Here is a 26,065-nt window from a genome sequence, read left to right as displayed (position 1 = left end):
ATATATTATGTGCCTTGAAAGTTCGAAACCAAGGGCGAACTTCTTTTTCATGGAAGCCTATATGCTGGATATGCTCAAGCTTCTCTCTTCTTTATCTTCCTATCAGATTCTAGCCAATATACGAATTGTCCTGTTACAATTTAAGGTATTGGACTAAGAGGCTGTCTTGTGAATCACTTCTCCAAGAATTGATTCACTTCTATTTAATTTGAATGATTTAGATGGCTCATGGGGAAAAGCTCTTCCTCTGCCAACTACTTTGGATGACCACGTGTCTGCGCTGCAAGACCGAATAGCCATCTCCAGGACTACACCATTCCAGCCTTACAATTGCTTATTAATTACGAAGAGAAGATGGATGGGAGTGCGGTCGGAATATATCAAAAATAAGTTGAAAGAATAGTTAGTGTCAACGTTTCGGCCACAATTTCTAGCCTTCAGCGGGGCTAAGAACAAAGAACAAGATGACAACCAATGAATAAAATAAAATAAAAAGGAAATATAAACAGAATGATGTATAGTAAATAATTATACAGAATGAAATTAATAAAAATAAAGTGATGAAAAAAGTAATTTTAGTAATAATGTTTAATTTAAATTTGATTTGCATCCTAAATTTAATTGCTTTCGTAATATTTAATTTTTATAAGTGTTTAAAATTCGTTTTGTTTTATAATAAATTTATTATATTATTTATGTAGATTTTTTTTTATTTTACTCACTAAAGAAAACATTTTTTGTTAAAGTCGAGGATAGTTATATCAATTATTTTGTCGATTAACTTGTCACTTAATATCATCTTCTTCTTCTTCTTCTCCTTCTTCTTTTTTTTCTTCTTCTTAGGCCCTAGTCCATAATGGACTTTGGTCTCCCGGACAGTTCGATCCCACTCCTTTTTATCCAGAACCCTCCTACTGTCTGTAGAGTCAGTAGTACTTTACTTACATCTCACCACATAAATTAATTAAATAATATTCATACAACCTCTAAAATGTTATTCTTTAAAACACTCATTTAGGAAAACTTCATCATATTTAGAAAAATAAAGTGATTTATAATTATTGTTAATAATATGATTATTTCTCTTTATTTAATATTTATTCTTAAAACTATTACATAATTATTGAACTACAACTTAGCCCCTTAAAAAGATCCCCTTATTGAAAATATGTATTCAGTGCAAGTATGGAACGTGAGTTATCCCGAGAGTGTCTTTTAACTTAATTTTGAATTGCGATATATTAGAATAAATAATCAGAGATAATAAAATATTAAGAAATAAGAAATTTCTCAACCGTATTAAAAAGTTAGCAAGCACATCACTATACTAACAGCCAACCAAAAAAGTGCTAAGAAAATGTTCTAAAATATAATGAAAATATATTTTACCTTGAGTGAAGTAATTTATCGACGATAAATAACCTGATTTGTATTCTACTAAAATTGATGTTTCAACGCTAGAAATATATAAGAAGAATGCCTTACTAAAAGGCGGTTTCATTGACACCGTGGGGAGTCGATTCAGCCACGATACCATGGAAGGACGCCAACCTCTTTATCTCGCGCTACTCTCAAGACAAAGATGAAAGGAGCCTTATAGGTCGTTCTAGAAGGTTACCTGCTCCCAGCAGAGACAGATGGGGCCACTTCGTCGTAGGGAATGCTATATTGCCTCCAGAAGATAAACTTGATTATGTCAGAATATTTTCTTTTGTTCTCTCTGAGGATTGTACTAAAGCTTGCCCTTTACCGTCTAAGCTTTACCTGCAAGGGGCTATGCAAAATGGCTTGGTAGGTACAGAAAGATAAAGAAGACATGTCGTTATGAAAAAAACAGTGAGAAATTTCTATTTTTTTTTTTTTTTTTATTTGGAGAGATTTCCAATGCATCAACTCCGATATGATTTGATAGAACTGTATCTTCCAGCATCAGTAACAAAATACAAATGAACAGTGGTATTCTGTAAATACAAATACATATTTTGACATCCTGCTAACATTATGTAGGGTCTTTTAGGCAAAAATTGTATTTTTGAAAAACCCTTTTTATTCACTTGTAGACGTCAGGAAAGTGAATATCTTTCAATGTTGTGCATAAAAAACTCAATTGATGTATCAAAATGAGTCAAAATAATCGTAAATATTAGGGGGATTATACAATTTGATTTTCAGATGTTCGCGAGTATGCGAACTTTTTTTTTTTTTATTTTACGTTTTCGACACTATTGGTCAATATTTTTTAAAAGTTATTATTCTTTTCTAGAAATCTCTCATTATTCATCCGATTCAGCGCTATTTTTTTTTCTTGGCAAAAATATGTTACCATCATTTCTTACTTTATTCATGTTGCCATAAGTTAGGAAAATTATATAAAATACTAATAAAAGCATATTATGTGTAATTTGTCGATTTATAAAACTTAGGACAAATAAATAAAGACTGGTTATGGACCAGTAGTCATTAGACAGGGTGTTCCGAAAGGATTGTGAGGACTTGTTTAGTCCACTGTTGATCTTGATTATATAATAATTATTTATTAATTAAATTACAGTTAATATTTAGTCGATTACTTCGTAAATAACATTATGAATAAAATTTAAATTAAAAAAATTATGCACATGACATTATGCATAATAAGAAACATTTATTAATTAAATATAATTAATAAGTGACAAATTATGGTAATTTAATTAATAATTAATTGTTATAATTATAGTAGTTGGCTAAAGTTTGCCATAAAATCCTTGCGGAACACCTTGTTCCGATTGATGATTTTTTTTTTTAGATACACTTTCTGTTATCAAAAAAGTTGTCAAGATTGTGCTATAGAGTTTCACAACTAATTGTCATTACGAATGATTTTATTTATGAGAAAGTTAGGAGTATTGAGGATTTCATGAGCAAAATTCTATGGTTTAGTGGAGCCACAAAAATCAACTCCTTAAATTATAGAAGGTTTTATTTTATTTATATGTTATAATGTAGTTAGAAACGGTGAGTTGTTTTTGTTTTTACATTCTATTACTAGGATGCCAAGTTAGATGATTGTCCAGATTCAGTTCTTGGTTTTGTTCGACAGGGGTATTAATTATATTATAAAATATTATTAAGTGATACTGAAAAGCACTAATACAAAGGCTTAAGATAAAGAAGAAAAGTGATTTCACGAGATTTATTGGAGTTTTTTTAAATCCAGTTTTGACACCATTTATTAATGATCGAGAGTTTGGAGTGTAATTAATGGGCCATACAGTGTCAGGTATACCACCATAGGACCATACATTGTGTTATGTCAGCTTAGTAAACTGTATAAGTAATACCATTGATGTTTTGAAAACCAGCAGTCCGAGAAATGTAGTATGAAAAATGCTTCTTCTATTGAGATAGAATAATCTATAGTGGAAATAGGAGTAACGTAGGTATTAATAATTTATGAAGTTTGTAAAGCAGTTCTGGATGTAAGACTCGTTCAATGATTGTTTTATAAAATAATTTAATTTCTTCAAATATACTAATTAAATAATAAAATTAAGTAATTACAAATACTCACATTCGACAGATAGCCTAATCCTCTTGCTTACAGTCGGAGGGACACCATTGGAGGCTATGCAGAGGTAGGCACCCATGTGATGCCTTGTCACCTTGCTGATGTTGAACGATGGCCCATCCACCGTCTGAGCTGTAACATTAACATGTCATTATTTAAATAACATATCAAGTATTGCTTAACTTATATTTACAATCGTTTCAGTTTTCTGATATTTAGGAAGATTTTAAAGAAAATGGGGCCACTGTTCAGTTCTTAGAAGCTCTGAAATGTTGAGCTGAAAGGATTTCCTTTGAAATGAGGTTTAATAACTGAAAGAGAGTCATTGCTAATTTCATTTAAGCACTGAGCTCCCCTTTATAAACAAATATTATTAAAAGAATTATTCCTGTAGCCTCATTGAATAATTCATTCAAACGGATATGCTTTGACGTGTCGGCAATCATTAACGAATTCTCTTATTAATTTTATGTTGTTAAGCAAATACTTTTGATCAATTACTTTTGATTGGAGTATAGCTCATTACGCATTAGTAATTAACTTTAATTTATGTTACCGTGTTATATAATCCGAAAAACATAAAATCATCAAGACGAAAAGTGAACAGAAAATAAAAAAAAACTTATGATGACGATTTCCGAGAACATAAAAATTTTAATTCATTTCAATACATTTTTTTTATTAAGATCTATCGCTTACGACTAACAGGTGAAAAAACAAAAAAAACCCTGTCGAACGAAAATTTCTAATTCATTACATGATCAAATTAATTAGCTGCTTGGTAACCGTCTTAGGATAACCATAAATGAGTTTCCTCTTCCTCAGTTTTGGCAAAATTTGAAAATAAATGTTTTATTTTTTGTTTTTTCCAACGACATTTTAACTAAATTTATATAATATTGTTCTCATTCGAAACATAATTTAATACAGTTTAATTTCTTATTCAATCACTGTTTCAATATGAAGCACCGTTTAGGAATTATAGGCAAAATACAAAAAAAAATACCTAAAATTTTTTAAATTAATTACTTAATATTCAAGAGTTTCAGAACCGCAAAAAATACGCTTTCTTGTTATATGTGATAAAAAATAAAATAATAATTTGCAGATGTTTGGTCCATTAGATGGATTTCTTGAATTGTGTCATGGAAAATTTAATTACATTTTTATTTAATTATACTATTTAATTAAATTTTATTTTTAAAAAATGACAATGTCGATACCAGAAACTTTATTTTTTGATATATGTTATTCAGTGTCTATATTTCGGACGTTCTTTGCTGTCAGGTTTTCAACCTTAAGATTAGTTTTATTGACTTGAAAAATCTGAAGACTTAAATTCTCAAATAATTTGGCCATTCTTACTCATAGGCTGCAGTAGAAACATTTTCTTCCATCCTCATGCCTTCCAAGCGTGAGGATGCTTCCAACTATCGGTTCCATGCGTTCCTATCCCTGATAAGATTCCTCATTTCTTCCATCTCACGCCTTCCAATTTTTTCCATATGGCTGGTATATGTGGTTCTGGGTCGCCCTCTAGGTCTTCTTCCCAATGGCCTCACCTCCAGTGTTTTGATTGAGTCTCTGTGGTGGACCATCCGCCAGACATGCCCAAACCACCTCAGCGGCCTCTTCTCCAAAGTTTCCATTATTGGTCTTATCTTTAGCTCTTCCCTGATCCTGTCATTTCGGACATAGTTTCTCTGCGTTTTCTCCATAATTCTTCTGGGAGACTTCATCTCAGTTGCATTAACATGGCTTTGTAACCTCTCATTCAGGATTCAGCTCTCTGCTCCATAAAAAAAAGTATTGATAAGAAGGTATAGGTTCACATCCTCCCCTACCTCTTTTTTTCCGATAATAGTATTGCAGATCGTATAGTAGACGGAATTGGCCTTCGACATTCTGCTTGAGACATCCGAATCTACTTTTCCAGACCTATTGATTTTCGTGCCTAGATCTGTCACCACCTCCATCACCTTTTCATTACAGACAATCCCGATATCCTCTTGAGTTCTGCCTACTTGAAGAATTCTGATTTTTAGGTGATTGATGCTCATTTCCTTCAGAAAAGTGGAAACGATATTTTAAAAAAAAATGATACCCAGTAAACCTTTTTTTGTAATATGAATGACCAGGAACTTCCATTAGTTTCCTCTTTTAACCATTAGATGTGAAAAATACTTTTTAAAGATATAAATATTGCTATATATCGAGGAATTAGCCATGATTTTTACAATTATGTCGTTTATTAAGGTTTTTTGCTATCTGTCCCCGATACCTGGTTAGGGTAGGAGTCTCTTACTGAGTCCCCGGATATGAAAACATCTGTATTAAGTTTGTCACATTACCAGAGGCCCCTGAGAAAATTAGATTGGCTAACCTTTAAGTGTTCTAACAAAAATTATAGTTTGTGACGAGGGACCAGAATCAAATTAACCAGGTGCAGGCCCTTCCTGGACAAGTCAAACTTTTTGTTACACATCCTCGGCCCTGAGGAGGGGGACGCCTGCCTCGGGAGTCTTCGGACATCGATAACCAATCAGAGAAGAGATTTAAAAATAAGGTAACGCCCCAAAAGGAAAGTGGGAGAAAAAGACAAGAGGGAATTGAGAAGAGCAGGCAGATAGACACACTCAACAGGAAGGCTGAGACGAGTGAGGACAGTCAAGAGGCAGACTCAGAGGATGCACTTCGACCAGACAAAGGCCAGGAGGCCTGGACATCCCTGATGAAACAGAAGACACCCACGGCATTACATCCCACGGCATCAGCAGCTATAAGTATAAATTAACTAATAAGTAATCATGTAATAATTTATATTTTATGGCAACCTTTATCTGAATCATTTGAATCATAATAACAAATTTTAAATAAATACTTAGTTTCTTCATGTAGTTTATATACTATTATATAACCTAATATACCACTCTTTATTATCCTATATCATTAATGGTAAGAACATTTCATAAATATAAAGGTATTTAATTGGTAAACTGGTAAACACACAAACAGCCTTTGGAAAGGGATTCAATTATAATAATAGTTTTTAGGACTCAATTTATAATCAATTAATTAACTTATTTTTGGATAATTGCCTTCAGAATTATCCTGGCATCCCAAGTAAATCTACTACTAGTACATAGCAATATATTACAACGGTATGTTTCTTTTACACATTGTGTGATACATATCTCATTTTCGTGTAAAAAGGTAAGTTTACACTTAATTATCATAATAATATAAGCAAGTACATACAAGACAGGAAACAGTTCATTATTAAACTAAGACTAATATAATTATTTGATTTTACTAACAAGAATCTGAGGGATTCAAACAACTTTTGATGTTTCAAGGAGAAAGTAGGTCAGGTGGAATATACCTGATGCGTAATTGTTTCCACTGGGGTGATGGAATTGATGAGGCAACCCTGATGAGTCTCTACGCTGATTCAGATGTAATCAATCAAATATTAACGCTCTACTCAACCCCACCGGTGACCTTTCAGATCCGTTTAGTCAAGCTCCGGCAGCAACCTTCGGGTTGTTTTGCAATTTATTAAAAAAAAAAATTGAATTTAAGTCATGCTATTTGTTGGTGAGGTATTGTTCCACATAAGGTTCACCGATCATTTTATTTCTGATTATACGTGTTAATAAAGATACGTTATTTGTTAAAAATCTATTGAAATTTACAGACTAAATTCAAAACACCATCGAATTTGACACGATGCCGAAATTATGGTCTTCCGTGGTACCGTCAGACGATTACATAATTAATATTTCCGAGTAATATTTAAAAAAAAAAACGCACAAAAATACTCTTAGCTATTAATATCTAAAATACGTTATATTTATCGTAAATTCCAGCTGCATTTGCAATCATAAACTTTGTTTTTGAAAATAAACATAAAAAGTGGTAAACCAGTTTCCAAAATAGGTGAAAATCATTTTTGATAATCGTCGATGTCATCTAAAATTCTGATAAAGCTGTATAATAAAAAAAAGTATTTGCATCAGATTCAAAATAAAAAAGTCACTCTATGAAATGGTTTTCAGTTTAAAATATCATATAATGTTTATCTATTCTATAATTATCGTTCTTTTATATTTTCCTTGCTACGAACTCCCTGAATATTGTTCAATACAATTGCCTATATGATGTCTACACAAAAATATAGTAAAATTCAGAGAAACCTGTGAATATAAAAGCTATTCTATTACAGTAATAATTAAATTCCACTCATGAAACATTCCTCTGGTGTGTTATCCTGGTATTACAAAAGTAAATGCTTGAAGTTTCTGCATGATTGTTAATTAAATCAGCCGAAGTAGGACATACTTTAATTTAATGTTAAACAAATATATAACAAGGTTATTTTTTATTAATATACTTGTTTGAGAGTGGTTTAGTTTCTTTAAAACAATTTTGATCCTTTTTCTCTCAACTTTATTCTTTTTTAAACTTCCGACGTTTCGACCACTTAGGTCATTTTCAAGGATTCCTACAAACAGCTCCTTTTAATTACTTTTATAACAATTTCCTTCACTTACATACTGATTTTTTTTGTTCTTACCTTATTTTGTTTTCATTTTTTCCTTTAAAATTCTTTAAATTCCGGCTAATTGCCTTTGTCCTATCTTTAAATAATTATTATCATTAAAATAATATCACAATAACATTATAAAATTTTTTGTCTTTTTTTATAAAAAATATAGATCCCTACTTACAAATTCTTCTATAAAATTCCTATTACTATTTTCATTTGCAAACTCCAAACATAACCTACCTTCAACAGGTTAGGACTCTGTTATTATCTTATCATTTAACATAATTTTTTCTTTAAATATTAATTTACATTTTCAATTTAATTTAATTAACATTTATTCTTAATTTTTCGGCTTACACCATAAACATTTTTTAATATATTTAAATTCTATTATTAGTTTATTCCTATTATATGTGTATTTCATTCACATATGAATTTATCCTCCCCCCCCTTTTCTTTAATTTTTTTTTTAACTCATTTATTTCTCTATTCACACTTTCATTCCATTCTTATACTTGTACTATTTTAGGATTTGAACATTTTTTTTTTTTAATTTTCCATCTTTTTTGTATACAATTATTACATATTTATTCTGCTTAAAATTTCTGAATAGTGGTGGTTCTTTTTGTTATATATTTTTTCAGTCAGATCTAGGTCAGGAAAGAGGCAACGGTGAGCTATGAAACCAAATTACAAATACCTTTTTGGCGCTAACTTTGTTAATACAGGACTTAAAAGCTTCTGGCCTCGAACAAACCACATTCTTGGTAATAAGGCAACAGCTGTTAAGAGAACGTAAATGGGTCGTTTCCTCACTTGGTATGAAAATGAATAAACTTACTGTGGATTTAATTATTTTTGAATAAAACTAAAACCACTGAAATAATTCTTAAACCTTCTTATTAATGATATGACTCAAATACAAATATACATAACACAAATATATACATTCCCGTCAAAATTATGGGTCAAACACAGTATTTTTTTAAACAGCTGTCGCGCATTTTTTTGTTTGAAAAATATTTTGTTTTCTTTTTTCACGTAGACTATACTGTAGAAACAATAAATATCCTTGACAAGTAGTTTTGAAGTATTCCAGGTCTGGAGATTTATTTTATTTAAGAAAAAAAAACAGACAATAATTTTTTTTCAGGAATAAAATAAATCTCTAGTGTCCAGCTCTGGAATAGTTCAATAACTACTTTTCGAGGATATTTATTATTTATATTGGCCGAGGGTGATGTCAAAAGGAACAAAAAATAGTTAACAACTATTTATTTTTCAACATTTTTTTTTAATTAGAAAGGTATTGTATCATTTGATTGATATTAATATTTCCTATATTATATAATAATTGTAGTAATTATTATTATCATATTTTTATATATTTTTCTTGTATTTCATTTATTGTTTGTACCAAATTCGCCTCACTTGTTCGCAGTCTTTTAAACACGACAGGTGGGTTGTTCTGATTTGTTCTTTAATTAGTTATTATTTTTATTTGCATTTATTCTTTCTTAACCTCTATTTGTACTCATCTTACTTATGTAATTTCACATCTCTTTGTGTGTACAATTTCTCTTGTAATATTTTTATTTTTACGTGCTATTATGTCTCCTGTTCATTTTATATCTAATAGTCTCTGTTATTTCTTTATAATTTACACTTATTATTATATATCTTATTTTTTATTTTTATTCCTTTTCGTATATTTTTATATAATTTTTTTTCAATTATATTTATATAATTTTTAACTTTACCTTAGTTTACTTTTTTGTACCTTATTATCCTAAATATTCAACCTATTTTTAATTGTTTTGTATCTTTTTTAGCCCGTATGAAGCTCAGCAAGTGGCATACGAAACGTCAGCAAGTAAATTATAATTATTATTTTAGTTTTAACAAGTAAATTTTATTTAACTACACGTTGTTTCTTTTGTTGTCTCCTTCATATAAAAAAAAATAATTATGCTCATTTTTAATTCAATGTTCAATATTTTGAAAACTGCCTAGAGCCCTATAAAATATTTTAGCTCTAATAGATCTCATTACGTTAAGTATTTTTATAGATATCAATTTTCAAACAGCAATTTTTTTTTTATAAATAACGAGGAACAACAAATTATCAATATACTTATTTAGGGAATTATCATGAAAAATACTATTCCTAGGAAAATAATCTTTTATGATGCATTTAATAAGCTTTAACTTGAACTATAAAACAACCCTTTAAAAACTGTTTACTATTGTATTTTTCAAACATTTTAAAAATACTTGAAGAATCCAGTGACCGAAATTAAATTACACTTCCTTTCCGGTACAGCTAAATTTTAAGCTATTTTTTCTGGACTAATTTTATGTTTCGCGAAAATTGTTGGATATGCTTTCTTCTGCTTTTGTATTATATGTTTCGCTTAAATTTTATTTTTCAGTCTATTCTATTCCCAAGAACCGTAAATTAAAATTAAAAGATAGAGCTGATCTGTTTTCTCGTAGAAATTTCAATTAAATTTTTGGGATGAAATGATCCAAATTTGTATCTAACTACCCTTTTTGCTCATGTTCTTCCCATAAATTTATTCATTCAAACTCTTCCGGACAAAGTTTATTTAATTTTCGCTATCAACAAACCATTTTCAATTACCTACTCAAATTCCCAAGCGCCGAGTGAAATTCCAGAGGCCTGGGGCGATTTCATTCCAGTATTCGGTTTGCTTGCATACATAAATACTTAGCCAAGAAGAGACACCCTCCTGACTCCCTTACTCCCTACGATATGTAAATCGCCCACTGGCAGGAATAACAGCCTGGCGCCGTTGCTAGTATGATCTGGGTCAGTGAGGAATCGTTCGGAATTATCATTTCCTACCGCTGGTGGCAGTAGCAGTCAATCTCTATGTCCCATATAAGCTGCCTGTCTTTCTTCCTATCTTTTCAATATTTTCTACTCTCTTCTTCCATCGGGGTTTATCTCTTCCTTTTTTTTTTTTTTTTTTTTTTTTTTTATTACAATGGATTTTTTTTCGAGGACTGAGAAGTAATTTCCAGTAAGGATAAAGCGCCCGCTCTAGCGTAACTTTCATCGTGTATACAATAAGAAATGTTTTTCTCGAATATTTCAATGAATGTGTTCTACATTTCATCATATTTTATAATACAGGTAGATGTTTACGCACGATTGAAAAATTTTTTTTATTATGTAAGAATAATACACAATGAATTCAAAGGTTTTATTGGCATATATATATATATATATATATATATATATATATATATATATATATATATATATATATATACATATATATATATACAAATTTAAAAAAAGAAATATTTAGGTATACTTTTTTTAATTAATTAAAATCATAAGATTTAATTAGAGAAACCTGCATTAAAAACTTATTCTTCTTTTCAAAATTTTCAATTTCATTGCCTCAAAATTTTTTTCTGATGGAATAGTTATTCTGATATATTATGTACTGTGGCTCCATTACACTGGTTATGGGAAAATTGATAAACGGAATTTAAAAGTGAATAACATAAAAACAAAATAAAGCATCAGTGATAAAATATTTAAAATGATATAGCACTTCAATTAAGTTATCAAATAAAAACAGCTATTACTATGTAAAAATGAAATAATTTTTCAATTTGTACTTCGTTTTAATATTTCCAGTATATATTTATTGCTGAGGTAGGGTTTGAGAACAGGCTTGGTCCCGTCCAATATGGAAAATGAATATTGGAATATTTAGCGTCTATGAATACTAAATCAGCAATTTTCAGTTAGTGTAAAACAAGCCACCGCAAAAGCAGGATAATGAGAAAAGGAATTAAACATTATATTTGATGTTTCAATATGTGTACATATATAGTACATTAGTATTTTCATTGTTATTATGTATATAAATGATTAACCATATTTTTCAAATTATGAAAAATATGTTCGGGGTGCTGTCAAAGAGAATAAAATATAGTAAAATAGTTAATAGTTTATAAATATTTTATGTTTTCTTTCACTACACACCCGAATATCTCTCTCATATTTTCATTCTTAAGTTAACGTAACAAAAAATTATTTTTTATAAAAAAATAACTTCTTTTATAATGTATTGAATACTGTTCTAGCGTTTATAATTATTTTTTTATTTTTTTTTGCGAAAAAACGGATTCATATCTTATTCTTAAAGAAAATCATTAAAACAAAATAAATAAATAATATTACCTTTAGATACGTACTTAAAGGGAACAAAGATCTATAAAAAAAAATGTAATGTTATAAATAGTGCTGTGAATTGCCTTGAGATTTAATCGGGATGCCAGGATAATCGCTGAAGGCAATTATCCAAAAATAAGTTGATTAATTAATTATATGAATTCCTTATATTAATGATTCCTAAAAAGCTATTATTATGATTAGATTATTTTCCAAAGGCCTTTTGGGTGTTTACTAGTTTACCGATTAAATACCTTTATATTTAAAAAAATGTTGTTACTATTAATTATAAATATAATAAGGGGTGGTATATGACAAGATATAAACTACATCAAGAGACTAAGTATTTATTTACAATTTATTGCTATGATAAAAATGATTGTAATGATTCAGATAAAGGTTGTTATAAAATATAGATTATTACATTATTACTTATTGATTAATAAGTATTTCTTACGACTTCGTCTGGTCGAAGTGCATCTTGCTCTGCTCTGGCTTCTGCTACTCTCTCAAGCCTGGTCCTCTCTCGTCTAAGCCTTCCTCTTGACTGTTATTTTTCCTGATCTTGTTGCCCTAATCCTTTTCTCCCACTTCCCTTTTGGGGTGTTACCTTATTTTTGAATCTCATTTTCCATTGGCCATCGGTGACCGAACGCTCCCGAGGTAGGCGTCTCCCTCCCCAGGCACGAGAGGGGGTAAAAAAGTTTGACATGTCCAGCAAGGGACTGCACCTGCTTAATTTGATTCCGGTCCATCGTCAAAACCGGTTATTTTTGTTATAAGGCTTAAAGGTTAGCCAATCTAATTTTCTCATGGGACTCTGGTAATGTGGAAAACTTAACACAGATGTTTTCATATCCGGGGACGCCCTAAAAGATTCGTAGAAGGATACCCTGACCAGGTATAGGGGCAGATGACGAAACACCTTAATAATACCCAGGATTGTCAAAAGTTCAATACATATCAATAGTACAGTTAAAAGTTTAGTTAATTTAAGAAATATTTTAATGTTAAAATTAAGGGTTTTTCATATTCATCATACATTTTATCGAAGTTGAGAATGTAAATTTTGCAGTTATACACATCAAATGGGCATAAAAAATATTTTTTTCCTTAATTTAACTCTGGACATAATTGTGTTTTACATACAACTTTTATTACAAGCTATTAATTAAATAAAATGTTGGCATCAAAATGATTTTTTATTAAAAGTCCAATTCATCGCTTATTCTTTCAACAAAATCTAAAAAAAATATTTAATATTAGATTTAGATAAGTGGTTACAAATGAGTACAAAGACTTAGGAAAAAACGTAATGATATTCAGAGGACAGTTAAAAGTTTAGTTAATTACAGTAATATTCCAATGGTTGCTCCCTTTGCTACTCGGAAACAGAAATAAGCTGTGTTGAAGGACTCTTACTTGTCGAGTTTATTTCTTTTGAGTTTGTACAGTTTTAATTACAGGTTGCAAATTGAGTTTACCCAGCGGGGAAGAGGTTTACTTTATTCTGTCTCCATTCTAATCTAACTCCAGTCTCGTCCTGTTATACTTTCTCTAGGTTCATCTTCCCTTTCCAACTGGTCAAAGTAAGTCGATGAATTATGATTGCGTTGAACAAATATAATTTATAGTATCAGGTAATGTACTTCTTAAGATAATACAATTTTCTACAAATCAATAATTTTAAATTGAAATAATAATAATAATATTAAAAAGTGTTTTATTAAAATAAAATGGGGACTCAAAAGGATGTTTTTTTTAAATGGCCAAAATTTAAAAAATCTAATGTTTCTAAATTATGGAAATTTAACTATTCTTTAAATACTAGTTATTCAATTTATTATTCAGTAGCCGTTATAGAGCAAGTATATAAAGCTCTATATAAAACAAGTTTAGAAGAAAATACGAGCTTAAATAGTTCCTTTTTTTTTTTTTTTTTTTAACTTTTAAACTACTAAAACAATAAAAAATAATTGATTTTTTTTTTAAATTTTAAAAAACATCTTTACGGTTGAACCTCTGATATTATAAAAATAGAACTATCTTGAGGTTATTTACAACCCCTATTTGGTGTGTCCCTCCTAGACTATGGTGCGAGATGAACTGTATCTGGTCTGCATTTATGTTGTCTTTATATTTGTAATACTAAATTGTCAATGGTTAGTTATTTAGTAGTATTTAAGAGACTCGTTTTTTAGAATCATCCAACAATATCATTTCTTCTTTCAATAAACCAATTTTTTTTCATTTATAAATTTAAATGTAAATATAAATTTCAAATTATTGCTATATTCTAAGGTTTACATATAAATAATAAATCCTTATATATAATAATAAAAAAATATCCAAGCTGTTGGTGAATTGATGAATTTAATAATGTAGATTTTAAAATAGACAAAGTAATGTGTCCGAAACGCCATATAATAAAGAAATAAAGTATGGTTGGAATTTTAAGGATTTTTGATTTTTTTAGAAGTTACTTTGTATACTGTATACAAATAATTATATAATTAAAAAAACTGTTTATCTTGTCCTAATCACCGAACTTAAATGGTAAATTAAGGCTAATTTATTAGGTTAGATAAAAATGATTAAAAACTATGAGGTTAACTCATAGAATCCGAAATATTTTTACATAAACACATTTAAAAGTAATTGAACAGGTTAAATCACAAAATGTCATTAAATGAAATTAAGGAATTGACTACTAGTAACTCAAGGATACCAAACTTGCACAGCCGTTCAGTGCTGCGGGTACTGTATAGTCTGCCTAGTAAGGGTGGTCCAAAAAAATCTAGCATTGAACATTTTATTACCTGAAATAAAATAAAAATACAACAAAATATCAGAAAAATTTAAGGTCAGTTCTCGGTCCATGGCAAATCCCAAATATTTTGTCTCTTTTTCTTTGTGCAATGCGCTTATTAACTCGGCTCCACAACTCGATGTCGAGTCCTGGCCTCCTGCATCAGCCTCCACCAATCATTACGATCTTGTGCTTCCACCCTCCAGTTCCTCACTCCCACCATGGTCCTGGCATCACCACTCACATCATCACTCCATCGAAGGCGTGGTCTTCCTCTGCGTCTTGCTCCATGTTGTATCTCGGTCAATATTTTCCTTGGCAGATAACTCTCAGCCATCTGAGCAGCATGCCCTGCCTACCTCAATCTACCGAGCCTCACAAACTGGACAAGCTCTGGTTCCTTATATAAAACTTTGAGCTCCTGGTTTGTTCGACGTCTCCTTATCTGGTCAACCTTGACAGCTCCAAATATTTTACGGAGAATCTTCCTCTCCAAGACCATTAAGTTGTGCTCACCAGTCTTGAGATAGTTTCCGAGCCAGAAAGAAGAATTGTTCTATACAAATAAATCTTGGTGTCCTTAGACAAGGCACGGCTCCTAAAATAGGAATTGAGGCTATAATAACAGCGGTTGGCACATAGGACTCTTCGATTAGTTTCGGAGTCCACAACATTGTCTTGGGTTATGAGCTATCTAAGATACACAAACTCGGGGATCTGCAATGCGATATTTTAGTAAAATGGTAGTTGAGGGCGGTCTAAAGGTCAAGTGTAAATATTACCTGATTTTTGTATAATTCTTTTTGTTCGCCATATTTCAAACGATTTTGTAATATAGGGTAGGCATCCGTGGAAAGTGTAGAAGTGTCGTTTGCTAAAGTTGCGTGTATACAGAGTACAGAACTGGACCTAAAATGCTGCCCTGTGACACACCAGCTCCAATTTGACAATATTCGGAATGTTTTTCATCTTGATTAACTACAAAAATCAATCAACAATCAATCAATCAATCAAGTAATAGGCCTGCGGCAGTTTTGAGTAACTGTTATAGGATTATTAAAAAAAATTCTTAACGATATTGTATGTTTTATAGGGTACTGAATCCGAATTCTAGGTCCACTACCTCGTTACCCGGCTGGCAAATTACGCACTATTTATCTAGCTTCTAGCTATAATTATACAAGTATTGTTAATCTTAGGGTTAGTAAGATATCTTTTATTTATCGAAGAACCTAAATAAATACATTCAGAGCATATAAAAAGGTGAAGTTGAATATTATAGAATCCAAAGATCTTAATTTTTTAAATAATTCTATTTTTATTCACATACATAAAATAACAGTTTTTCTCATCAGAGAACTTAAGAACCACAATGCTCGTAACACAGCTGCAGGTAAATATAAATATTTAAATTTTTACTGAATCTTTTTCACATTTAAATGACCTTACAATGAGTCCCTTGAAGAATGAATTTATCAGAGCATGATCATCCACAACGATAATAGCATCTTTTTATGTATTAGCAAATTCGAGTTGATACTTTAATTTAATATTAGATAGATAATATTATTGTTATTTTAAAGAGGCTGAAGTACAAGAAAAAAAATTGTATTAACTAAATTAGAACCATCAATATTTTATCAGTTCATATGAGGAACACTATAAAACCTAAGCAAACTGAAATTGAAACAGCATAAATTACCTTGATCCAATTCAAATATTTTCTCAATTAAAATATCAAAGCTTTAGTATTTTAATAATTAAATACAAGATAATTAAAATACTCAGTTACTACTCCATGAGAGGTGGATTTTTTCACTAATGAATTTTAAAAATATTCTGTTTGAGCCGAGAGTTTATAAAAAAGAATTGATTTAATATTCATTATATAAAGTTGTCTGATTTCCCGATAGAAGAGTAAGAGACTTTTAATATATACATTTTAATTTATAAATAATGTCATTTATTAATTTAATTATATAAATCATTATTGCATAAAGATCAACCCTCATACCAATCACCGACGAGCGCGAGTCTACAATGCATATTATAATCCCTCATGAAACTGCTTAGTACGAGCAAGCCCTCATGCTGAAAGACTCAAGGCGTTGTAGCGATGTCCCGAGAGAAACCTCAGAAGTGGCCGACACCTTGCCGTAATGTTGGTTGGATCAATGGTAGTTTTCAAAAATGCAATATATCCCAATAATTTAATTTTTAGGTGTATATAACCCGAGATTAATTGACCACCTTTTAATATTTAGAACAATAATCATAATATCGCGTATTATTGAGTTTACTATCACTATCTTGAACCTCATGTTGGTAAAATATTTTTAAAAAAGAATATCTTACACAATGAATCTAGACGATGCTATTCCTTAATTGATATATTTTTAATTTATCTTAATAATTTAATTACATCTTGAAGAATGAATTATCCTAATTGGAAATAAAGTGTTTATATGGTAGTTAAATATTTATTCTAACAATTTTTTTGTTTTTAATTTTTATGAAATGCACTAATATAAGATTTAATCGTTATTAAAAGGCAATTTACTGTACGGATATATTGGAATACTTAAGATAGCACTTAAGATCCCACCTTCGGCTGAAACTTTACAAATGTACAGATAAGATTTAAAATGAATAATTAGGTTATTACTACTTTATGGTACAACTATGTTTAAACATTTGTCTCAATCGACGTTTAAACATTTACAGTCTTTTCAAGACAGCATGCTCAGGAAAGTTAGACTTAACTATAGAAAAATATAGCATAAATTTATGCCGTACTTCTAATAATAAAAATAGAAGAAATAACTACCACAAATCACACAAATTACATCGATAGCTTACTTGGGATGTGTGATTTTTAACAGAATTGAATCAAATTTGAAACCCACAATATGAGCAAAATCTCATAAGCCTTACAATGGACTAATTTCATTTTTTATATTATTTTAAGTTTTAATTTTCAACTACTCAACTCAGAGGGTGAACCCCACCTTCACCCGATAAATAATAATTATATTAGACATACTCAAGCTAAGTTGATAAATGAAATAATAAAAACTCCTTAAAATGCAATTTAATTACAATAGATGGATATGTAATGACCATATTTAAACCATACGAAAATAAGAAAAGAGAGGTAAAAATAAAATAAATTTAAGAACTTGATAAATTATTGTACATTGATATTTATATACCAAATGCACACTATTTATCTTTTAAGAGTTCTGTGGATCCTTTATTATTAAAACTTTTTATCTTAATTGTAATATCCAGTAAAAAGAAGTCACATAATGACTGAAATAAGAAAAACAGACTAAGGGTAATCGCTATTTTATTAATTTTATTTAAGTAAAATAAAAAATAATAAAACTTAATAAAAATCGGGATCGCTACAACCACAAGGGTCAGTGTTTTTTTTGTTAAGAAATGCAGTTTACTTTTGTGATGAAATGAAGTTTCTTGAACAACGGATATACAAGGAAGTGTTCATGCTTAAACGGTCAGTTCATGGTCACGTTTTTTCGTAATTAAGTGTACCAACTTTATGAGTTTGGGCGGACCTCGGTGGGCTCTCAATTTGGACTATGGTAACATAATAAATAATTAATTACGTACTACAGCCTGCTTTGAACCCAGGTTCTTAGAGTTGGTGGCACAGCACCTTGCCACTGAACCCTCCGCTCCCCCAAAATCAAAAATATTTACAATAATAATGATAATTTCTACCAACTGTAGAAGAACTGTGCTATTCTATGCAGAATTGTTTTTGCTTCTATGCTAAAGATATAGTCAAATCTTTATTAATGATTGTTTTTACGCAGCTATGTTTTATAAATAAAGGGCTTTAACACGTTTTATAAATATTCAATTAAATATAAAAATAGGATAGTAGAATATCTACACTCTTCACTCTGTTAATTTACTGTACTCAAAATCCATATTATGGTTTATTACTTCCCAATAGATGAATATAACAAAAAAAATTAAAAGTATTTCCTTTTTTCTTGTTTTATACTTTGGTATATTTATTACAAAATACTTCATACTTTTCGTATGAACAATTCGTGAATGGCTTATATACTAACGAATGAACCCTTCTCTGTTTCAAAATAAATCAAAATGGTAAAATTTGGCATTTAAGCAGTCAGACTAAGTGAAAATACACGACAAATCACTAACACAGAGCCACTAATACAGATTAATAAAGAACTGAAAAATAATATTAAAACTAATTTTTCAGTAAAATATTAATATTCAAAATTATTTACTTTTTAAATAAAAAATATTATGATAAATTATTACATAATTATAATAAAAAAGTAATTATATTAATAATGTTAAAAATTATTTTATTGTTGATAGCACGGGAGAGCTAAAAAAAAAGAAAAGAAAACATTGAAAATCCCTAACAGGGATGCATGCTAAGGGATGGGGGATAATCTACCAATATTAAGGATACCGATAAATCTTTATTGGAACTACGGTGGAGACCAAAGCTCGGCCACCAAGAAATACACTACACCTAGGCAATGCAAGGAATGGTTATATATAAATAGTGCACGAAAAATTGGTCAAAAAACGAAAAGCAGTTTAGATATTTTTTTCGAAAAAATAACTATATTATCATTTCTTTATTACATACTTCAAGATCCCTTAAGCCTCTATTTTCTGAAATATTAGTTAATAATTAACCGGTCGAAGTTTAAGTGTCACATTTAAGTATATTAACATATTTAAGACAGGAATAAAATATAAGATAAAACATCAAACAGATAGAAGCAATAGCGTCAGATCTGAGAGAGAACTTAAACATTATACTAAAAATTGATATTTCATATTTTTTGACCTCCAGATAGTTATCACCTTCACTTAATCACAAAATAGGACCAGCCTATATGCCAAACCTGTCATTCCCCATTATCGATAAAGCATATAATTGAAGAATGCCCATCATTTCGTCAAGCCTTCGAAAATAATAAAATTCTACGTACAAGAGAATTGGCCCTTAAAGACTCAGCAGAATCCATAGACAAAATAATAAAATTTCTGAAAGAAACTCAACTTTATACTAAAATATAATCCACCAATACCGACCAGTGTAAAAAAGGAAATAGTCTACATTCAACCATCAAATGTCAAAGACAAGAAGATAGATAGAAGTAAAAAGGGTGTAATAACCTAGACGTTGATCGCCCTGAATAAAAATCTAATCAAATCTAATCCAGATAGTTAATAAATGTTATGGTGAAAGCTCGCAATGCTGGCCACGAGGTAATCGAGATGTTAAAAGAATTAATGGAATTATCGATGATTTTTTACAAGTTTTCTAAATAAAAATATCATTAGACAGATCAATTTTTAAATTATTTCAAAAAAGTAATAAGTACAGCAATGTATTGTAAATTTAAAAAAATACAATTATAATTGTCGAAAAATACACTTTAATATTTTCAACAAGGTTTATTTTAATATGATTTCATAATATCATTTAATCACGGTAATATCAAATGATTTGAATGTCATAGTAAATAATGTTCTTTTATTAGTTAATATTAAACACCCTTTAGGTTAAAACGATATTGGCTCCGAGAACTTTTGTAAATTGCTGTTGGAGTCCAGATAATGGCCAGCCTCTCCACTCAAGTCACGAGTGTATAGCTGCTCAAGCGATCTCACTCAGTCTCCACAGGCCACCAATAATAGGGTCGAGGCTGGGAGAGAAGCGGTAGGATCTCCTGGAGCCCTGCCTTGCCTTCGAAATGGAGTTGGCAAGGATCAGCTAGAAGCTCCTCTTACGGGATATAAATATTGTATATAGGTGCAAATTTATTTATTTTATTATTATTTAAATTAGGCCGGAGGTAATGTATGGCAGTGAGGCATGGACTATAACCAAGGAAAATAGAAGAGCTCTACTGGTTTGGGAGAGAAGAGTTCTGAGAAAGATCTTTGGAGCTGTTAAAGAGGAGCACAGGTGGAGAATCACAAGCAATGACGAACTACAAGAATTGTATGGAGATCCTGATATCCTCTGTGCTATTAAGAAGGATGGGACATGTGGAAAGGATGGAGCCCCGTAGGCTACCTAAAAGGATGCTAAATGGTGCACCAGGAGGAAAAAAGAAAAGGGGTAGACCCAGGCGACGGTGGCTGGATGATTTGGAAGATGATTTGAGAGGGGTGGGAATTGAAAATTGGAGGAGTCTGGCTGGACACCGCGAGGCATGGGGAAGAATGGTGGCAGAGGCCTAGGTCCTACAAGGACTGTTGCACCCAACAGTGAGTGAGTGAGTATTACTTAAATTAAATTTTCTTTGTCTTGTGCATAAATTCTTTTTATAATTTGATGAGTTTTATTTTATTACATTTTTGACATTGATACATATTTTTATTTATGCAAACCATGATATTGTATTTATATATTTCATTATTATTATTATTTAATTTTTTATTTTAATTCAATTATATATTCAATAATTAGTACTATTGTTATCATTTCCATTTTCAGTTTTTTTTTCTTTTGTTTTACAATTTCTAAATATATTGTATCAATGAATATTTGAACACTAATACTTAATGCCTTTAATTTTTGGTAGATTGTTTAAATCTCTTCAATAAAAATAAAAATTTGTTACGAAAAATAAAAATTATAAATGACTAATATTTCTCCTACTTCCTCTTGGAACTCATAGAACTCATTATTTTATGTATGTCGTATAATCCCATTGCAGATATAAGCTCGCCAACAAATTCAGCCGGTTTCGGAAAGTTAACATCGAATATGTTCTATATTTATATAGATTAGGGTAGCACTTAGAAGTAATTACCCTATATATATAATAACAGTAAAACATTTTGACTGTAGACCACTGATTAATTAAAACAAATATGGTCATTTAAAAAAATAATTAACACTTTGAAGAAATATTAGCTCTCTAAACCCACACGCCTTGTTAAACCATCTCACTTCAGTCCAAATAAGCGACACCTAAAGTTCAACAGTACAAAGCACCTCATTTGTCATGAGCATTTGTTGGCCAGTGTTTCTGCTCTACGAGTGGAGTTTCCATAAATCATAGGTTCATTCGTTGCGAATGAATATGAATGAGGTTGAGAAAGATAAAAACACGAAAACCTACAATGTGAAGATAGATAATTCGGCGATCTAGGATCTAATTTATCTTCGTGAATTCAAAATTTCTTAAAATCTTTTGGAAAGTTTAATGGGGATTATAAAGATTTATATTAGTCCTAAATGTTAAATGTGTTTGTAAACTACTTCATAGCAATAGTCATTTTTGCAACAAAAAAAAAAAATATTTCAAAAGCATAAATAGAACTGAAATGCCACTAAACGTATAGTAGTAAAAAGTGTTCGGAGTAGTTTTAACTTTAAATTATTTTTCGATTAGATTTAAGCTAAGCCAATATAAATCTTATTCCAAAAAACATTTTATTTTTATTCTACTAAAAGTCTTCCGGATGTATAGATAAGACATGTCTGTGAATGGCATAACCTCTTACTCCAACCTGGCTGTCTTTTCGAGGGTTGTTCCTACATTTAGCACTTTAGCAAATGCCAAAAAGAGAATGTAAACGATTATATTTAAGTTTTTTTTTATTATTTATATATTGAAATAAATAAGGAATAAAAGTATCATTCCTTTCAGACGCCTAAGAGGATTATTAGCTATCGAAGCGGAAGTAAGGTTAGAAAACAGAGGGTTTGGGTGTTTAGGGAGTTTATTATCATAGAAGGATTGATATCTGGTTCCGGCCAGATCAACAAGATACGAAACACTGAGGTCCTTGTGGTTTATTTGTAATAAAGTAAGAAACATTTAGGAATTTAGATTGTAAGGATTAGAAATGAGATGAATTCGATAGTTTTCGAGAAGCCCCAACGTCACAGTCAAAGTCTAAATAGGTCATGTTATGATCATGTAAATGAGTCTTTTGAAAATAATAGGAAGTTTGGAGTGGACGTCTAGTAAGTTTTGTAGAAGTGGAGATCGACAAATAGGTTCCTGTCTTTACATTCTTGTATGAAGATTTCATGTAGTTAGTCCAGATGTGGCATGACCTTGCAGATAGGTTCAAAAGATGTAAATGGAGTTTACTAAAGGATACTGTAGGGGAGGAAGTAAGGTGTATGACGAAGTGGAAAAGTGGTTTGAAGGGATTTAGTGGAAATTATTTACATTCTCCAATTTTGACACTATTCTTCAAGGGTTGTTATGTAGGATTTGGAGAGTGTGGGATACAATTGATCGGTTATTGTTGAGTCAGAACACACGTGTGCCACACATCAGAACATGTGCATGTCCATGAACTCAACACTTTCTATTACCTGTCAAAGATGCTCTTATCAAGTGTAAATGTTGTTTCTATCATTTTTAAATATAACTCCTACACCTCCATGATATATTTGTAGTCTAGTGTTTTAAATTTTTTTTTTAATTATTCATTTTTTTAATTATTATTTTGTTGTTTTCAATAAGTATTATATTCGAAAGAATATCATGTAGGTAATATAGGTGAGACGTTTTAAAGTACAATATGGCGTAAGTAACAATCCGAGACTCGTTTTAATAGAACACACTATTTTAGAAGTGAAGTTAATCATTATTTGTTATTTGAAACAAATGATTCCATATTTACAATAAATTAAATATTTGATTATTCGGTTTGACATTAAGAATTTATATAATTTAGTATTGTTCATAAGACATATTTATTAGTATTTCTAACTCCAGTACGAATATGAAATTTAACTTTCCCTACTGCTATCATGCAACTGAATTGGATCCAATCTACCCGGTTACTATGCCAACCACTTCCCGTTTCCTTTATTAATTCCCTAAATGCAAATAGTTACTTCCGGTTTATGATGCTATAGAGGCAGTGTGCATTTAGATTAAATTGCTTCGCTATAATCGATCTATTACCGTTCTTTGATCTTTATCGACAGCAACATTACCGTAAGTGTATTTACTGTATTTTCCCTATTTCTCTATAATTTAAGATATATAAAACATGAAAAGCAGCCACTTATATTCTGTTCACATTTCAAGATTAGTAACATGAAATCATATAAAACTGCTATTATGTTACAAAATATAAGGGAGTGAACTAGAATACTTGTTCAACAATGTGAATTTCCCTTATTATATAAATTCCATAAGGAAAGTTTTAATTTTGGCAGTAAGGGACAATGAACGATTTCGAAGACTAACTGAAAAAAAAAACAGGTAGTTTAAAGAAAAGATCTTTTTTTTTTTTACCAAAAATAGTCCATGTGAATCCAATTAGGTGACTACAACAACGACAAAACTACATTTGTTAAAAAAAAAATTCATTGAAAGGAAAGAAAAAAGAGTAATTTAATTAAAGACCATTTTTAGACACATTTCCATTTTATTTTCCCTACCTCCTTTTATAATAACACACGTCTTCTGTGCCACGCTTACTCAGGAACAGATAAACAAATATTTTTGTCTTTTTTTTGTTTTAAAAGTGTTCGACAGCTGGCATCCCAACCGATCCTAACACTAGGCTCACCACGTATGCCGATGACACATGTGTGCTCGCAGTTAATAATAACCTGTTAATTGTATCCCAAACTCTCCAACCCCATATCACAGCCCTCGAAGAATGGTGTAATTAGAGGAATGAAATAACTCCCAACAAATCACATTTACCCTTCGTCGTAAACGTACTGACGGTCCTACACTTTTCTTTAATAATATTGCTCTTACCCCTGTCGAACAGATCCACTACCTTGTATTACATATGGATAATGAGTAACATGGAATCCTCATACAAGACTGAAAAGACAGGAAATTGCACGTTGATTTCGACTATTACAGACCTACTAGACAAAAGGTCTAAACTTCCAATTACAGAAGACCGATCTACATGACTGTAATGAGGCCAATCTGGACATACGGAGTTGAGCTTTGAAGCTCCACTAAACCTTCGAATTCCTCTCGTATCCAATCATTGCAATCTAAAATCCTTCGTAAAATCCTCAATGCTCGTTACTTTGTCACAAATAAAAGTATAGATAACGACCTTAACGTTCCCTATGCAATTGATTTAGACCGAACTAGAAATTATTCCCTCCATTATAAACTCCCAAACCCACTACTTTCTAACCTTCCATCCTCTTCCATACTTGACAATCCTCTGAGGTGCCTCTAAAGAAGATGGTCACGAGACCTGCTACTGTAAAAACTTTATTAGAGTGCTACCAATGGGTAGCTCTCAACACGCCTGTATCACTCTATTATAACTGAGATCAAATTTACTGAGTGTATTAATACATACTGTTCCGGGTAACCTACGGCAACCGAAAGACTGAAATGGAGGCGCTGCCATAATGTAGGTTATACTAGCGTCCATTTGGTAATGGTCAAAACTTACCTCCTCCAGCGCTCTCTGTGGTAAGGAGAGGTAACCCAGACTGATGAGAGAGAGCCATCTTGTTCTTGTCTTCTGCCAGAAGCAGCCCATTCTTTTTATTTTCTCGTCAGGAAAATCTACCATGAGTGAGTAGAGGCAACTCCTGGAGTTGTTTCCAGAAGCAAAGGAGAGAGATGGATAAGAATGTGGCGGGAAGAAGGAACCATAGATTAAGTCCACCTAGCAATAACTAAAAGCCACATCGTCAACCACCTCATTGTGTAAACAATTTTCCATTGCCCAGTCATTCGAAATGTATCAAACAATCTAATCATAAATGTTTCATTTCGGCCACCTTCCACAACACCCCCGTAACTTATACAATAGAATTTAATCAGGTTTTATTTTTCAATTATACAGTCCACTTAAACCTCACCAGCCAACCAAAAGTGAAGCGTGCCTGGCATTGAGTTGAAGGCATACTTCATACACATACTTTACTTACAGTTGTATATATATATA

General features: G+C 30.7%; 1 protein-coding gene across 1 annotated transcript in view; it reads right to left on the bottom strand.

Annotated features, from left to right (window-relative positions):
• Window positions 1-26,065, bottom strand: part of LOC106689334 (neuronal growth regulator 1) — a 177,962-nt gene that overhangs the window by 83,226 nt on the left and 68,671 nt on the right. The window contains exon 4 of the mRNA XM_067052010.1: window positions 3,551-3,679. Coding sequence (XP_066908111.1) covers window positions 3,551-3,679 — 129 coding nt within the window. The remainder of the gene's footprint in view (window positions 1-3,550; window positions 3,680-26,065) is intronic.

The sequence above is a fragment of the Halyomorpha halys genome, unplaced genomic scaffold (assembly GCF_000696795.3).
Source record: "Halyomorpha halys isolate HHAL.00 unplaced genomic scaffold, Hhal_1.1 Scaffold1331.1, whole genome shotgun sequence".
Taxonomy (NCBI): domain Eukaryota; kingdom Metazoa; phylum Arthropoda; class Insecta; order Hemiptera; family Pentatomidae; genus Halyomorpha; species Halyomorpha halys.
Note: the sequence above shows the minus strand (reverse complement) of the source record. Positions and strands in the feature narration are given on the sequence as shown.